The sequence below is a fragment of the Melospiza georgiana genome, chromosome 6, assembly GCF_028018845.1.
Source record: "Melospiza georgiana isolate bMelGeo1 chromosome 6, bMelGeo1.pri, whole genome shotgun sequence".
Classification (NCBI taxonomy): Eukaryota; Metazoa; Chordata; class Aves; order Passeriformes; family Passerellidae; genus Melospiza; species Melospiza georgiana.
In genome coordinates this window covers 52,333,968-52,351,937 of record NC_080435.1, presented here as the reverse complement: position 1 = coordinate 52,351,937, position 17,970 = coordinate 52,333,968, and the positions used below count along the sequence as shown (strand labels likewise).

At 45.2% G+C, this 17,970-nt stretch overlaps 1 protein-coding gene across 1 annotated transcript; it reads right to left on the bottom strand.

Moving 5' to 3' along the window:
* Positions 1-1,439: 1,439 nt before the first annotated feature.
* Positions 1,440-15,485, bottom strand: SLC25A47 (solute carrier family 25 member 47). Its single transcript, XM_058027132.1, has 6 exons — positions 15,245-15,485; positions 9,668-9,711; positions 8,733-8,804; positions 8,298-8,480; positions 6,024-6,294; positions 1,440-5,267 (listed from the first exon to the last, which is right to left on the bottom strand). Exons 1-6 carry the CDS (start codon positions 15,270-15,272, stop codon positions 4,981-4,983), a joined length of 885 nt encoding a protein of 294 aa, XP_057883115.1. The 5' UTR covers positions 15,273-15,485; the 3' UTR covers positions 1,440-4,980.
* Positions 15,486-17,970: the final 2,485 nt, after the last annotated feature.

Genomic DNA, 17,970 nt, shown 5'->3' with positions numbered 1-17,970 from the left:
CTTGGAAATTGCTTTAAATATGTTGGAAAGAGGTCATATCTCAAAGTAATAAATAGTAGCTCCATTTTCTTTTGTACTCTGTACCTTGGTTTACTAGATTGTATGTCTTCTTGGGCTGCTGAGAACATGCTGCACACAAAAAAGTGGTGAATGTTACAAAGTGGGATCAGTGCAGAAAGAGTGGACATCTGTGAGTTGAACACTGGGGAAGGAATATCAGACTTGTCTTGCTGTCACCTTCCTCTTTGACATTGGCCAAGATGCAGAAATCTCACTGTACTTTTTTTCTGGACCTTTTTACCTGATCTGAGTGCCTCTGGAAAGAGAAGATCATCAGGAAGCTGTCAGGTCCTTGATATTCTCAGGTGGAAGATAGTATAGAAATGCAAATATTAGTTTCTAAGAATAAATAACAAGTGTTAAATCATGATGTGAAAATTTAACTCACACTGGACACAGGGATGCTTTTAGTACTCTGTTCTCTTTCACTGCACCAGGAGGTTTAAACTAGGGATATTTATTTTAGGATGTATTCCAGTGAGAAAATACACTTTGTTAAAATACCTCATGTAATATTTAATTATCTCCTTTCTTCAAAAGAACTTCAGTGTCTTCACTATGATTCCTGGAAGAAAAATCCAAATTATTAGTTATTTGTTTTGATCTGAACAGTGCTGACTGTTAGATCTGCCTTGCATAGAATAGAAAATTGCTAGCCCAGGTATAGTCTAGCAAAGATGGATTTATTTGATATAGATAACACAAGTGGGTTAACCTGGTTATGTTTGTTCCAGGAGCCAAGGAAAAGGCAGATGTGCAAGAAAAACCTAGGAATATTGCACGAGTTTCAAACTTGTGCTGGAAATAGCAAGGCTTATTAGCTTTTGTCTTTTTCTTTACAGTTTATGTGAGCTGACATTTCTAATCTAATGCCATTGACTTCAGTGAATTAGTGAAAATGTTTCCCAGAGACTGTCTTCATAACCCACAGGCAAAACATCTCAGTGCCAGCAAGGGCTTAACAATGAGTAAAAAAACCTTTTTTTTTTTTTTTAGAAGTAGTGGAACAATTCTTAGGGGGAAGAAGCAGCTTCTTAAATCCAGTAATAAAAAAGCTAAGTCTTAATTGCTTTGGACTTTAAGGATGACCTTCCTGTTCTTGCAGTCTACTCTTTGTCATCTTTAGCCATACATAAAAGATAAGCCTTAAATTGACTTTGAAAGTGCTTTTACAGACTTATAATGCAAATATATTGTTTAAAATATATGCAGATTTGTTCTGCTAGATTTATTTCATTAGCTGAGAATTTATTTTGTTATTCACCAAAGGGAAATATGCTGTAGGAGAAATGGTGCTGTGTTCTAGTCTAGATAAGCAGAAGGATTATTTTACAACAACAATTGAAATATGTTTTGAAAGTTCTAGACAGGAAGGTGATAGGAAAAGTATTTGTTTACTGAAGAGCCACTGTTTTCAAGTCCTCTGAGGAATTCATACAACATGCTTCTGAGATAGTTCAGTTTCTCAGAGGAGCCTTGATGAATTTCTGACTCGACTGTAATTACGGTTCATGTCCCAGGAGTCATTTTAAAGGTCAAGATAAGGCAATTTTCAAAAACACACTGAAATGTTACCAGACATCGTTCATTACATTTTCCTCAATTTGCTCATTTTGTCCATCTCACTGTAATAAAAATGTAGATAAAAGTCTATTTTTGTTTACTTTTTTTTTTAAGCCTTAAATTACTGTTGCTTTGGGTTTGACCTCTCTTCCTGCCTTTTTATGTGTTGATTTGTCACCTTGTTGATGTAGCTGGTTCTTGTTTTGAAGTATTGGAACAGGGTGCCTTAGAGCCCCCTTGCAGGTAGGAGGTTCAGACTGCTCCCAGACTGATCCAGTGAAGGGTCAGTTGTGCAGAGGTGACCTGGTCCCAAGCCAGACTGGATGTCCCTGTGCACAGCAGCCGGCTCTGGGATGGGGGAAGGTCCAGAGACCTGTTTACAGTGACGCCTCAGTGGCTTTGGTGTGAACTGGTGCTTGAGTGGAAACACAGTGCTCACCATTTCTGTGCAAAAGCACAGATTCTGATTAGCTTCCCGCAGAGCTTCCACAATCCCCAAGAGGAAAGCTGAAACCTGCCTGGATATTCATGAGCATTGTCAGAGCAAACAGGAACTGTCAGCAACATGGAACCTGATCCTAGTGTGACTTCTAAGAGTTTTTGCCTCAAGGCCACCAACTTTGTTGCTGAAAGAAATTATCTATATGACAAGCTGCAGTCAATATAGCAAAGCAAACCCAATATCAGCACAGCAAATGCGGTGCCTTCTTTCTGCTGGCTGGCCTTCAGCTAGCTGGTTTATCAAAATAAATAGTTCTGTGATCATTACAGTAGCTAAAGGTCAGGATAATACAAAGCAGAAAATAAAGCAGTCAAGTGCTGAAGACCAGAAGCTGAACACCCAGGTGTGTTGTGGTGTGTGTAGTGAAGTACATAATATGTGTCCTGTCAGTAAACAAAAATTGGTTTAAATTCATGAGCCTGTGTTTACAGTACTCACACAGTTCCTGTACCTGTTGCAGTTTGTATCAGCAGCGAGTTCTTACTCAGGTTGTCACACAGACAACCTGAAAAGTAAGATGGTTTTTCCCAGGATTGTGAAGCCCTTCCCTTCCTGAAAGAAGCTGCCTAGAGATACAATTTGCCTCTCATGTAGCATTCCTTCAGACCACATGAGAGCTGCTTATATGTGGTGCTGAACAGCCCGAGGCTTAGAGTTCTCAGCCCCTTGCACTGGCTTCTGCAGCTACTCCAAATCATATTTGCAATCCCTCTGTAATTTCTCTCCCTTGGGATCAGCTGTATTTCAGTTACACCCACAGGAGGAGACATTTTTAGTTATCTGAGTGCCTGAGTGTACTGGGAAAGATGGGCTGTTTAATATTCAAACCTTGGGCTGACCATGAATGGTATCAGTGCTGCCTAACAATAAAAGGTTGTTTAGTCTGTTTTACAGGCATTCTTTCACCGTCTCAGTTCAGAGAGTGTAATGCCTGAGAACAAGGTTGGCTGACAATAACATGGCATAAAGGAGTATGGTCCCAAACATCCAGGCAGAGCAGGGGTAAATCACTACCCAGTTAAATGCATCCCTTGTAGAAAGGGTGAGGGTAGTAGACTCTTAAGAGGAATTCCAGACCTCAAGGACATGGTTAAGTCTCCTGTTTTAAGGACCTTCTGACTAAAGGAAGTTTGTGCTGACATTTAAAGCTGTCACCAGTGTGGTAGCTTGCTGAGGCCCTAAGCATTTTGGAGAGAATCCAGTTTAGTGTTGGGCCTTTCATTTCACTCCCCTTAACGTGACACAGTGTGCACCAGCCTGGTCTCGTCACCCTGCTCTTGGATGAGCTGCAGGAGCTAAATGGACCCTTGAAAGAATTCAGGTGCTTGTTTGGTATGATTGCACAGATGTGAACATGTTTAAAAGGCCAGTTGGAGGCTTAGATTTCAGGAGGAGTTGTGAAGTTTTTAATGGTCTCTGTGAGGTAGAAGAGGTTCCCTTTATTCTTGTGTGGGAGCACCTGAATTCTTTAAACTTGTAGTTCTTTCTGAATGTCAAAGGCAGCTGACATATCCTGTCTGCTGCAAAACTGCAGCCAGTGTCATCAACTGGTGAGAGTGACTGCTGACCAGAAGGGTCCTAAATATGAGAATTCCTTTTAAAATACAGTATTCCCCTTTCCCTCCAATCAATGCATTTTTAGCAGAATCTGAGAGGTTGGATCCAGAATGCTTCAAGTGTTGTCATCCAGGGATCAAACCAGAAGCATATATGTTGCCTGTGAGGCAGAATGAGCAAACTAACATTTCTGGGTTTAGGGATTTTCCTTCTGAAGCAATAGCATAGGCACTGGTTTTTCAATTGTCTTTTTCATGAAAAAAGTAGGAAAAAGTAATGAAAAATAAGTAGTAATAAGATGAGAAAGAAGTAACAGAAAAGTCTGAAATTCTTTCAAAAATGCACCTTTGGCAAAATACATTTAGCTGCTGCTAACAGCACCATTTAAAGGGAGAAGAGTATAGACTTTTAAAAGCTGGGAATCTTGATTATGCTCTACAACTTTGCAGCTCTCTTCCAACTTGCCTAACCCTGCCAGTGCTTGGGTTTCATGGCAGCCTTTCCTCTGCCAAGCAGAGAGGCTTTGCATCCATCCCTGCCCTCGCTCCAGGATGAGAACAGAGCCTCCAAAGCTGTGCCAAGAGAGGCTGTGCCATGGAGAGCTGCTGCTCCATGGCCTGGGGAGAGGGATGGTGCTGTGTGAGGGATTTTCAGGGAGAAAATCCCACAGCCAGCCTGGCTCTGCAGCCAGACCATTAGCGCAGTTATGTAAACAGAGCATGGCTGCCACTCATAGAGAGCAGCAGGGAAAAGAAGGGACATTCCTGCTTCAGCTCCTGCCAAGGGAATATAATTGGAGAGTGCTTTGGGAAAATTACTGCTGGGAAGGGGAGGTTGCAGCCTGGAGCACAAATGTGTGAGTCACTCGCTGAATGTAGTGCAGGCATAGCATGTAAAGAGCACATGCTGGAGAGTGTTAAATCTTTACAAACTCCCTCCAGCTCTTTCTTTGGTTGGGAGGATAATTGTCTGTGCCAGTAGAAAAAAATTACTTGATTTACCAAAATCCCTGCTCAGACAAACAAATTATTAGGACATAAAAATTCACAAATGTTTCAAGGGCCTAAGCAGCAGCCACAGTCTAAATACCTTAATGAGATAAAAGGGAGGTTTTGTATGAAGCCAAGGCTCCCTGATGAGTTTGTAATCCTGTAAGAATAAAACAAATCCATCAATTGTCAGCTTTGGGCTGAAATGTCCATGCTTCTTATGCTGTCCACCAATTCAACAGTTGTTTGTGGATGTTGTCTTACGAAAAAATAAATAAATAAAATACACTTTGGACAGAGTGGAACAAGCTATTTTTTGTTCATATAATGATCTGAAAATCTCAGTACACCTTCATATGTTACAAACACTACCATGTTCACGGGAAAGGCACGAATGCAGTTTAAACCCAGTCCTTTGAAAAGCACTTTTGCCCCCTCCTTTCTCACACTTTCCCTCACACAGTGGATCAGGCCTTTGTACTTGTGCTGGTCTGATTCATCAACTTGCATGCGTGATTTGATGACATCCATGGGAGTACCAAATCCCCAGGCCAGGACTCCAGCAAAACCACCAGAAAGCAGCACAACAAGGAAACCTGCAGGAGAGAGTGAAGGGAGAAGGGCAGTTCACTTGCACCTCATTCAGCTACATCCATCTCAGATTTGACAACAAACTTTGGTAACTTTATGTTTTTGGGGAGTTATTTTGTGCAGCTCTTGCAGTTGTGTGTTTGCAGTGATCTCAGAGAATTTTTGCACGTGACATTTTGAACACCATGTGAAGTACAGCCTGAGGTACAGCCTGAGAGCACTCACACCCTCCTCAGATGGACTGAATTTTTATAATTCTCAGGGAGATGCTCTTTTGGTGAATCTTACCTATTCAATCTTTTCTCAAAGTGGATAGTTGCTTTTTGGAGCCAAATCACAACTAAGAACCTGAAGTGTCTTTACCTTCTCCCCCTAAACTTCATATTCAAGCTCTGGGCTGACCCTTGTCTGAGCTCCATGAGGGCTCCCAGGAGCTTTGTCCATGTTTAATTTCTTGTTACCCTGTTTTCACATTAACAGGATTTCATATCCACATTCCAGGCACCAGAGTGTGTGGTGAGAACCCCTCCTGCAGGAGGAGGAGCTGCTTAGGGACGAGTGGGGACAGTGCAGCCCTCACATGCAGGCTGCTGGCACCAGGGCTGGGGCCAAAGCCAGCATACACAGAGCAAATCTTCATGAGGATCTGGGTGAGGTATTATGGGTACTAGGTGATGTTTGCCCAGAGCCTGGTTTCCCTCTTAGTGTGGGACTAAATAAGCCATTTTTGCAGGTAATGCCAGATGCTTTCCAACACCCACCTGGTTTATTTCTCCCATCTGGTGTGAGCCAGTCGCACAGAACAGAATAGGAAAGGAAATATACTGCAGAAGCAGAGCAATCCCTGCAGAGTAATGCAGAACAGCCCTTGTAGAGTCCCCCAAAACCTTCCTCCTTGATGATAACCTTCAGACAGTGCAGAGACCCTTGGTACTTTGGCTTGGAAACAGGCTGATGTGTGCTGGAAGGGCATGGGTCCCTCTGAGTCTGCATCCGAACTTTAGCCACCTCACTGGGGTTTGTCAGCACAACCTGCAACACCAGAGAATGGCATTTTACTCCTCACAGTTAAACAGTGCTTTGGTCTCCCTCCTGTAAATTCTTGTCTCCCAGCTTCTCAGGCAATAGCATTGGCTGTGAGCTCCAGCAAGCTCCAGCCTCTCCCCTCTGTCTGTGCTGTTCCACCCAGCAGCAGCAGGACACATGAGTGAGCAGAGAGAAAGACAAGGCACATTCAACACAGGATATTAAATACCTGTAACTACTTGCTAAACTGGATGGGTGTGGAAAGAGGGATGTCCTCAGCCACAGGGAAGCCAGGGAAGCACATATCAGGGCTCTTGTTTGCATTTGTATTTGAACCAAGACCATCCAGGCTATAAAAATTTAAGCCATGTTGAGTCACTGCCTGCAGGAAGCACCTAGAAGCCTGAGCATCTGGACTGCTCTGTAAGAGGATTGTGGCCAGGCACACATTTCTGCCCAGCATGCCATTGCTGTGATGGGATGAGCTCCACCACATTCACAGCACCTGTGGATGCTCACCCTCATCTGCTGTGGGAAACTGCTCCTGGACCCAGCCTCGGCCCTGCCTGAGGATCCTGCAGGTCTGAAATGCAGCATTGTCGCAGACATCTTTTTATGAAAATCCTTTCTTAGGATTTTTTCTTCCTGAGAAGCTGAGAGGCTCCAGGAACAAAATCTAAACAATGGTTATCTGCTGCTGTGGAATGCAACAGGTGGATCCATGATTGATCTCGTGTGGATGTTTGGATTTAGTGACCGCTCACGGCAGAGCTGCTCTCTCTCTGTCCGAGCCAGCTGCCTTTGTTATCATTCTTTCCTTTCTATTCTCAGCTTTGCTAGCCTTCTGAGATGAAACTTTTCCTTCTATTCTGTTTAATATAGTTATAATGTAATATATATATCATAAAATAATAAATCAAGCCTTCTGAAACATGGAGTCAACATTCTCGTCTCTTCCCTCATCCAAAGACGCCTGTGACCACTGTCACACAGCATCACTTCCCAGGGGTACCCCCTGAGTTTAATCCTGGATGCTCTCACTCCAAGTTCTGTCTGTCTGTCTGTCTTACACAAACACACCCTCCAGCCACTGGGGGAGTTTGCTGCCTATGCTGTGTTCTCTTCCTCGTCCTGTGTTTGCTGCCAAGGTCTGTGTCATGTTAATGGCACGTTCTTAAGCGTCCTGGCGCTGCAAACCAAATCCAGCACGGGCTGCCCAGCAGGCCTGAAGGGGCAGCGAGGGCAGAGCATGATCTCCCATGCAAAAACAAACCCACCAGGCTTGTTGCAGCTCCCCTGTGGCCTCCCGGACCGAGAAAACATTCCCTGCTTTTCCAGCTGCCTGTGTTTGTGAACAAGATCTCATGTTGTGCTTTCCCTGCAGGGTGTGAAAAGTGCATATGGTATGGCTCTACGCAGATATTTACCATATGTATTTTGATGTATTGATCAGTAGTGCTGTACTAACATTTTAATAATAAACGTAGTCTTGTAATTAAAAGGTAACTTTTGTAGTTAAAATTAGAACTATGTTAGTGGGATTTTTTTAAGAAAGGAATGAGGCACTCACACCAGATAGCAGCCACAGGACACCTAAATCTTTCAGAGAAAAAGAATTTATTGCCCTCTTATCAGAAGAAATGAACTTCTTCCCACTTTGAAGGCGCCGTTAGGATTCAGAGGAAGAAGTTGATGGTGACCAGACAGAATCCTGTGTTTGAATGGAGTTTATGCATCATGTATGAAGTGTATGAATATGCAATAGGGTATTGTTTTTAAGAGTTAATCCTTTGTTAACGGGTGTCCTTTTTTGGGATCGTGCTGCCCAGAAAGAGGTACCCGGACATCCGTAACTCTTTGTCCTTATTGTCTCATATTGTCCTAATTCAATTTGTCCAAATTACTATTACTCTAATTGCATTACTATTTTTATAACTATTTCATTACTATTAAACTTTTAAAATGTTAAAAGCAAGTGACTGGCGTTTTTCACAAGGGTGTTCACCTACCCGGGCAGCGCCGGCAGCAGCTCCAGCCAGAGAAACATCCAGCTTGGACGGCTTGGCATCTGCAGCCCCGTAGCGCAGCTTGCAGAGGGCGCCGAGGAAGTTCTTGTATGTGCCAAAGGAAACTGAGGAAACCACTGATACAGCAAGGGCTGAGGCGGTCACCCCTTTGTAAAAGCCCCGGACCTCGTGGGAAACAGGACAAAGGCGACTTTTAAGGGTGAGCGGCATGGGAAAGCATCTGCTCAAAAGCACTGGCTGGGCATTGCTGAGCCAAAACAAATTCCCACCTGACAGCTCATCAGCAAAGCTAAATTTCACCCTGAGGGCTCTCCCAGCTGATGCTTGCATGCAATGGTGCCCATCGTCCCCAAAGTGACAGAGGCAGCTCTGCTGCTCTGAAACAAGGCACCTGCAGTGCTGCTGAGAGACACCCACCTTTTCTGTCCTGTACGTTTCCTGAACACAGTGCCAAAATCCTCTGTAGTGGTTCTCAGTCTGAATTCTCACCTAGGAATGAATATACAGGGACAACTTTAAAATGCAGATAAAATATTAAAATAAATAAAACAACAAATGCCATAGCAGCAAACCAGATAATTAACCATAAAATAATGTGACCAAATGTGAAAAATGCATGTATTTTATGATTGGCTTTTCACAAATATTAAAATTAATATTATATGTGTTAAGTTAGAAAGTAATGCTGTATTAATTCTCTTAAGTAATGTGTTAAATACAGTTTTAGGTTATAAAAAATGTTAAAATAGAAACGATGCTATGTAGGATACTTTTTTTAAAGAAAGGACTTGCAGCAAGATGACTTGCAGCCACAGGACACCTAAATCTTTCAGAGAAAAAGAATTTATTGCCCTCTTATCAGAAGAAACGAACTCCTTCCTGCCTTGAAGATGCTGTTAGGATTCAGAGGAAGAAGTTGACACTGACCAGACAGAATCCTGTATTTGAATGGAATTTATGCATCATGTATGAGGTGTATGAATATGCAACAGGGTATTGTTTTTAAGGGTTAATCGTCTGTTAAGGTGTGTCCTTTTTGCTGCCCAGAAGAAGGTACCCAAATGTCAGTAACTCTTTGTCTTTATTGTCTCATATTGTCCAAATTATTATTATTTGTATTACTATTTTTATAACCATTTTATTACTATTAAACTTTTAAAATTTTAAAAATAAGTGATTGGCGTTTAATTTCTTTTTTCTTTTAGAGACAAACACAACTAAATACAGTGAGATACGGGGATGCCATGCAGATAAAGTATTATCATGGGACTATTTTTCTGAAAAAGAGGGGGAAAACAAAAGGGCCTCTGTGTTTTTGTTCTATAGTCAAAAAATAAAGCTCCAACAGGTACCTTCACTGTATCCAGTGGATAACCCACGGCTGTGCTTAGGCCCCCTGAAACAGAGAATATGTAGGAGATGGTTAACAGCACATGTCACAGCAGAGCTTTCTCCCATCACAGAAGGGCACTGGGGAATAGCAGGAAACAGCTCCAGAGCCCAGCTGTGCCTGGCACCACACTTCTCCAGCTCCAGTAATGACGTTTGGGCCATGAATGACACAGAAAAATGCAAATTTCTGTGTGGCCAAGGCTCACCCAGAGGAGGAAACAGAGTATAGGAAACTTATCATGAACAACAAGACTGAGGAAGATGAGGCAGGGAGAGACCCTGACAGCGCTGCCCCACGAAGGATGGAGGGAGGATACCGGGCTGTGCTTGTTTCCCCTCTCAGCTTGGGCACTATAGCTTTTTTGAGCTATGCCCAAGCGGCCCCACTCACAGAGCCTGGAGCAGTTTTGGTTTCCAGGCTCGGCGGGATTTGGGGCAGGCAGGGATTAGCGCTGGGAGTGCCCAGGGGCAGCCGAGCCCGCCCAGCGCAGCATCACATGCGGGGACAGCGTGTCCAATCCTCCAGCAACACACCTTGGAGCTACTCCTGGAGCCTTAAAATAGCCCCTGGATATGCAATAATCCCCTGAGACAAAGCTTAATGGCAAGCAAGGAGGGCTAAAGAGCTCCAACACGGATTTCTCTCTGTAGCAACAACAAATAGATCTCACCTCACTGCATTTCTCAGCTCTGAGCTAAGTGCTAGCAGGTAATGTGCTCACCAGCAAACTTCCTCCCAGTACATCACCTCAGTAATGCACATCATCTCTCAAACCACCTGAGAGGAAATCAGGCTGGAGAACAATGGAGCTGTGTCCATGTGAGTTATTCAGACAGAGATCAGGTTCATAGAAGTGCTGGAGGAGCCTGTCAGACATTCAGAGATACAGGGCACATCAGGGGGCTTACCTGTTGAAAACTGCCTCTCACTGAGTTCTTCTTTAAAAAAAGAAAAATTAAAACACAAGCTACTCAAAAATGTGTTATCACTGTGGGCATGTTCACCTCCGATTACACGGCTGCTTGGGAGCTCTGGAAAGCTCTCCCATGTTCTGGAGAAAAGCAGCAGCTGCTGTTGTGAGTCACCAGGAGACAATCCCAAAGTGCATTACAGAGGAAAACAACCAACAGCATCTTTCTTGCAGAAAATTGAGGTTTGTTCTTCAAAAACACCTATCAAATCTGACAGCAGATAAACAGCAATGAAGGAGAGGAAAGGGCTTAGATGGAAGAGAGACAGTGATGGAACAGAGAGGGCAAGGGGGAATACACAGTCAATAATATGGCTTGGAGAAGCACTGGCTGAGGTCCAGGCAGAGAGTGACAATGCACAAAGTCATCTGGGGACACCTGTGCTGTCCCAGGCTCCTGGCCAGAGCAAACAGGGACACAGGCAGCACATGGGCCACTGCCAGGATGGCAATGCTGCCCTCACAGCTGCAGTGCCCAGGCCGTGCACCCCACCTCAGCTGGGAGGCTGTGACACATCTCATCGTTTTCAGAACTCCTGAACCTTAGAGGAGATGGGCATGGGCTGAGCAGGTGCTGGGGACACAGGGGCACCATGCACAGCTAAGTCCTGGCTCACTGCACTGGATGAGGAAGCCAGGAGCTCTGGCACATGCAGATCACACACCAAGGATGATTTGGGCCAGTGTTTGACAAGAACTGACCTCCCTTCTGGAGAAATCACCCTGTTCACATGATAAGATACAGAGACAGCAGCACAGTAGGTTGTTCTAAACAGTCTCTTTCAGCCCTAAAGGCTCCCCATCAACCTGGTTCCAATAAGGATCAAACATCTCCACTTGGTAGGAGACCATAAAAGCAAATTTTTCTCTGCTCCCAGCAAAGATGTGAATCCCCCAAACCTCCAAATTACCCAACCTGCCATGAACTGTGCTACTTAGGGGCACAAAGCACTCCAAGCAGTTGTCAGAGCTGAGGAGCTTGGCCAAGTCTACCAAAGGCTGAGGAATGAGGGCTCTGCACACTCTCACATGATATAAATAGCCTGGCACTAAGATAGCATGACCCACACATGCCCTGTTTGCACAGCAAAATCAAAGAAGGCCAGCAATGAACCGTGGGCATACAGGAGAGGGTTCCTGTGGGACTCCTGCTGAGTAACCCTGCATCAGCTGTGACCAAAATAAACAGCAAAAACAAGGGAATTACCTTTTTTTGTTTTAGTGAACCATTTTTCATGTCTCCTTTATCTGAGATATTCCTGGGTATTGAGCAGAGCTTGCAACATCCCCTATGCACACAGAGTGCTCAGAATGGATCACTCACAGCCCCTGTACAAGTCAGGTCACTCTGAGCAAGCAAATCAAATAAAGAGAGATTCTGGTGGGGTGCAATCACAAGGGAGCAAGGGGCAGCTGTACAGAGCCCACGAGGCTGAAACAGCCCTGAGCTGATGGCAAACCTGGCTGAGACACCCAGGGAGAAGCAGGGATCAGTGTCCATGCCCTGGATGGGCTGACAGCGACTTTCAAAACCCTTTGTTTTGTGCAGAGTTGGATGTAGCCGTGATATTTTCTGAAAAATTCTTTCCTTAGAATTTTTCCTCCTGAGAAGCTGAGAAGCCTCAGGAACAAAATGCAAACAGTGATTATCTGCTGCTGTGGAATGCAACAGGTGGATCCATGATTGGTCTCATAGAGTTGTTTCTAATTAATGGCCAATCACAGTCAGCTGGCTCAGACTTTCTGTCCGAGACACAAACCTTTGTTATCATTCTTGCTTTTCTCTTCTTAGCTAGCCTTCTGATGAAATCCCTTCTTCCATTCTTTTAGTATAGTTTTAATGCAATATATATCATAAAATAATAAATCAAACCTTCTGAAACATGGAGTCAGATCCTCGTCTCTTCCCTCATCCTTGGACCCCTGTGAACACCGTCACAGTTGGGAACATCAGTGCCCTGACCCTAAGCAAGCTGAGCTTCATTCAGTCACACAACCCCAGCAGGAGCTGCTTTATCTGTAAGGAGACAGCATGTTCCTTCTAGAGGGGGATTATTTTATCTTTCCTTGGACTGCATGTAACCTCCCAGCTGTGGAAAAGCCCAGCCCTGCTGCAGGCCCTGCTGCACTACCACCACCAGGTAAACCTTGGCTTCACTTCCCCAAATCTTTACTCCTGACATAAGAGTCAAATCATCCTCACCCTGCACTCATCACCAGCCCCAGCCATCAATCCCCAGGCTGCTGCTGTAGCATGGCTAGAAAGTGTGCATGGATCACAGGAAAATTCAAGTCAGAAGAGGCCTTAAGAGGTCTCCAGTCCAACCTCCTGCTCAATTTTACTGGCCAGGAAGGACTCCTTCCTAAAACATCACTAAGCAGGTTTCTCTCATGTTTTTTCTATCTGGAGCCAGAGCAGATCACTGTTTCTGGGGCTGAAGATGCTGAGTTTCTTTACCTCATTGCCACAGAATCCATTGCCCAGAGGTGATGCACAGTATTTGTGCAGAGGCTGGAATTCAAATGGGCATGACCTCTGCTGTTTTTCAGAGGTGCTTAAGCCAGGCTTTCTCCAAGACACTCTGAAAACAGATCTAGGTCACTAGACTGTCATTTACTAAACAGAAACTCTTATTTTCTATGTTGCCTCAACTTGCTTGATGCTCCTTAGCTGGGTTTACAGACTCCTTAGGAACATGAGAACTGCTTCAGCTCTGGCAAACATAAACCCCAAAACAAGCTCAGCACCAAAACCATCCCAGTTCTTATAGGATAGATGTCCAACCCCAGGAGCTATCCCATCTGAGGGGAAGGATGATGGCCTCAGCTTGTCTATGGGCAAGCTCCCACCTCTGCCAGCCAGTGAGAAGTTGCAGCATCCCTCCTAGAAAAGCTCTGAGCTGGACATGGAGGACAGGATGGAAAAATCTTGCTCTCTGACAGGCTGAGGTCAGTGAAGTGCCTTACAACAAGCCAAGAATTTTCTGGTCCCAGCTGGATCTCCACAGCCTGCATCCCCTCAGGCTGAGCCTGTGTCCAGGGCACAGGGGAGATTCTTGCTGCATGGCTGGGCAGAACAGGATGCTGGAGCCTGGACAGGGGGTCACAGCACAAACCCTGGCCTTGCATGGGAGCTAGGGCAAAAAACCAAGGGGAATGGCCATGTTCAAACTCTGTTTTCAGCTCTTCATGTTCCCTTGCAAAAGAAGCTTGTTTTTAAGTAACCTGTCTCAAACCATGCTAAAAAACAAAGAAGTCCAAGAAAAAAATGCCATCATCTCTGCCCCACCACGAACATGAAGTCTGAGAGGAGGTTTGGTTAATCCTTCTGGCATGGACATCTCATTGCCAGCCCTAGGCCAGGGCTTCCTTCTCCACAGAGTGCCCTGAAGTTAGAAGGGACACAGCAGGAGAAAGACAAACTATCATGGTGGTGCTGGTTAGATCCTCCTCTCCCAGGAAGGGTCTCCCAACACCCCTGGAAGACCAACACCCCAAGCATGGGCACAACAGGCACCTCCAGGGCTGGATGCTGCTGAGATGCCAAACCTCTCCCCACTGGCACATATTGGGTCATGAGCTATCATATGGGCAGGGTAATACTCAGCATGGTCCTTCCCAGGACAAACACATCTGCAGTGGGACCATAGGCTGTTCCTGGTGAGGGGAAATGCCAAATTTCATTGAATGTCAAAGTGAGATCTGTCATGCAGGCTTGGGCTGGATGTCTCAGCCACCTGGTAGGTTCACCTGGCCTTTCTGTCAGTGGTGACCAAAGGCTTTTCTTCTGGTATTTATTGGTATATATTATATTTTATATTTTTTTAATATATATATAAAATATATATATATAGGCATATATTATCTTGTATACTCCACTGAATCTAACGAGATTTCAGCGAAGAACTGAGACCAGTGGGTACATTTTGTCGTTTAAAATAAAGATGGGTTTGAGCAGTACATGCTCTAAAAATGTCTAGAATTTAATCACACTTCTCTCCTGTTACTTTTTTTATATACAGCTAACCTACTTTCTCCCAGATCAAAGCCTGCTGCCTGCGCTGAGATCACCATCACAACTGCAAATGCATCTTAACCCAAGATAATGCAAAGGGCGTTCATCCAGACAATCTGAATGCAATAAGAACGTTGTGCTCTCACAAATCACATCCTCAGCCCCCCTGAGACGACATTCCAGCAGCCTACTGGGACCCCTGCATGCCAGACACGTGAGGGTTTCACTGTCAGGGCTATACAAGCTGGCTTGTATCTGCACAAAACCTATTACTCTCTGTCTCTTCCTATTAGTTTTACCCTGTCCCAGTGCAATCAGAGTGGAGGAGATTGCAGGCAATGACCTCAGCTGACCAAGCTGCAGCGCTGCCTCTCCAGCAGCTCTGTGAGCCTACTCTGGTCACATTTCCCACTTCGTAAGGAAGAACACACTTTTAACAAGCAGCCCCCCATTTAGACTCTCAGCTCTGCTATTGAGAGCTGCTCCTCAGCTGAACAAGAAGGAAACACAGCCATCTGTTTTGGCCAACACGCCCCAGTTCATGCATTTACCTCCGATGGCCCCAGCAATGAAATCCATGCAGAGCGCGGCTGCTGCCAAAACCACCCCGAGAGCGCTGGGGAGGCAGGGAAGGGACGAGGATCCTGTTCAGTCTTCCCAGAGCCCTGCCAGTCCTCCAGAAACACTGGTTTGTGACAGGAATCACCTTCCTACAGTCTGCCCTTGCCTCGGGGATTGGGAGCCTTGTGGGTACTGGATGAATCCGCACGCTGTGGCAGAGCTGGGAAGCCTGGAAGTGTTCCAGGAACACAGTGAATAAATAATCCCGTGAAGCCCTGAAATGCTGCGCCAGGGCTGCTGCTCCCTGTGCCCTTTTGCCTGGAAAGTCCCAAGGGGGGGTGGCTCTCAGGGTAAGGCTGGCTGTGAGGGGCCATGCCCTGCTGTTGTTACCAGCCCCAGAAGACAGCTTTGCACACTCGCTTGACAGAGGACACTGCTGGCTGTACCATGGAGGTGCTGCATTTGTGGCTATTTGCAGGATTCCTCCTTCCCCTATCCCAGCCCACTCTTTCTCCTTCTGATAAACCACACACCCTTTCCATTAATGGAAATTCCTTCTGCCTTTACCAAGCCATTTTTCTGGATTTTCCTGATGCATGAAGCTGACCCTAACTTTTACATATATCCCCATAGATTATTACCTACTCATTATTTATACAAATTGTGAACCCCAATAATTAACCTAACCACATCCAGAGTATTTGCTTCTATTTCAGACAGAAGCAGCATAGTTCTCCCAGCCCCTGGGGCAGCTCTTCATCTCTTGCTCAGATTCCTAACCCCCTTTCCAATGTCAGCTCCTTGTAGAGAGACCTGCTGATCAAAGGGAACCAGGAGTTCAAGGAAATGTCATATTGCCTGGTTTTGCACAACAGTCCTGTTACAAAAGGGTGCCCCATCTACGTGTGGGAGGTTAAGCTTTGCCCAGAGAGACCCTGGAAACCAAAGTCCTGATGCAATGAAGGGCTTGCCGAGGCGTGACCTGAATTTTACCCCTCTTGTGGAGGTTTTCCCGGGTCAGAGCCAAGGTACATTGGCAGCAAAGGGAAAAGAAAATTTCACAGCTGCTGCCCCCTGGGTCAGCTTTACAGGGGAGCTGAGCACTTCAGTGCCCAGTGCCATTTCCTGCACATTTTCCAGGAACATATTTCTCACTGAAGCATGTCTTTGGGGCTGCTGTGGCAGTGACAAACAGAACAGCTCTGTGTGAGGGCAGAGTTTCTGGGAATTGAAAATGAAAGTATTTTTATTAACTTGCTTCCTGTGATTTCTTATGCATCCTTCCCTGAATGCTTTCTGTTCTGAAGAGAACAGATTATTCCAGTTTAACATCATGCAAGGACAGCAAAAAAAACTTAAAACCACAAGTAAAACATTATCTAGAGAGGTAGCAATGTAGCTGCAAAAACACACTGGGTTATTTAGTAGCTCTTTCTTGTGTCCATACAGGAGTTATTAATGGTTAATAACAGTCTGTGCATGCCAAGTGCAGGGAAATCTGTTGTTTCCTCTTCTCCCATCATCCCATTCTGCTGCTGTCCTGGCAGAACCCCTCCAGCAGCAGAACAGGGATGGGACCTGCTGTGTCAGTGACACACAGGGACAAGGACACAGTCCCCTGGGGAGGGGCAGCCTGGAAGCACATGGGGGTGGGATTTTTCTACACATTGCAGTCACTGGTGTCATGTCAGTGAGAAAATAGAGGCTGGCTGGCATTTCACTCTGGCTGACTAAAGCATTTAATACTAATACTAATTATTATTTTCCATGAAACATCAAAAGACCAAGCAAAATTCCTACTTTCTTTAGCTGAGCTGAACAGCTCAAAGGGAATCTTCCTCATGAAATTGTCTGAGATTGAAAAAAAAACCCAACCAACACAACCCCCTTCCTTTTGTGGAAGAAAATTAATCCTTTGTTTATTTTTTTACCATCCATTCACACCAATGCTTCTAGCAAAATGTCACTTGCTTTATATAGCAGGAATCTGACTCTATAATCTTCTGATAATGGTTTTGGTCCCTTCAATGGGGCATACCAGGAAAGGTCAGGTTTTCCATCTGACTGGGGTTGCTTTACAAATAGAGGTCATTCAGAAGGTGTCCATGTGAAAGAAGAATATTTTGGGGCTTGAACTATTTCACCTTGACCCACGAAGGTATCCCTGAGACAGCCAGCTCTGAGGAATGCACACACAGAGGGACATCTGCCTCAGCCAGGGCTTAGCACAGTAACATGAGCCTCAGCAAACACCCCTACAGCACTCTCTGCTCCTGGTGGGCAGTCAGGACTTAGGGGAAAAGGGGATCCACTGCCAAGCTCAGCCTGGCCACCACGTGATGGCAGCAGGGCAAGAGTCCTCTGGAAGAGGAGCCCCACACCAGGGTTCAAGTGCTCACGTGAGAGCAAATACTGAGGGAGGCATAATCCTGTGTGAAGGACACCCCATCTGAGAAATGAAGCCTGTGTAACTGCTGGCACACTCCAAACAGCACAGACCAACTCCCTGTGGAAGAGAGGGACCCTCTTCCACAGTAGCAATTCAACTTCCCCTATTAGGAAGGGAAGGAATTCAAGGCAGCAATTCAACTTCTCCTACCAGGGCTCCTCGCAGAGACAGAGTCCTTGAGGTCTCACTCTTCTTCTTCTGAAGGAGCTTCCTCCTCCATCCTCTCTTCCCTACACTTCAGAGATTTACCAGCCTCATTGATTTACC

Bases quoted from the DNA above. Each gene is read 5' to 3' on its own strand.
- SLC25A47 (XM_058027132.1), bottom strand. From the start codon at position 15,272: ATGGATTTCATTGCTGGGGCCATCGGAG. The intron at 9,712-15,244 runs GTAAATGCATGA...TCTCTGTTTCAG, and splicing joins CATTGCTGGGGCCATCGGAG to GGGGCCTAAGCACAGCCGTG. The intron at 5,268-6,023 runs GTGGGTGTTGGA...TCTCTCCTGCAG, and splicing joins AGATGGGAGAAATAAACCAG to GTTTCCTTGTTGTGCTGCTT.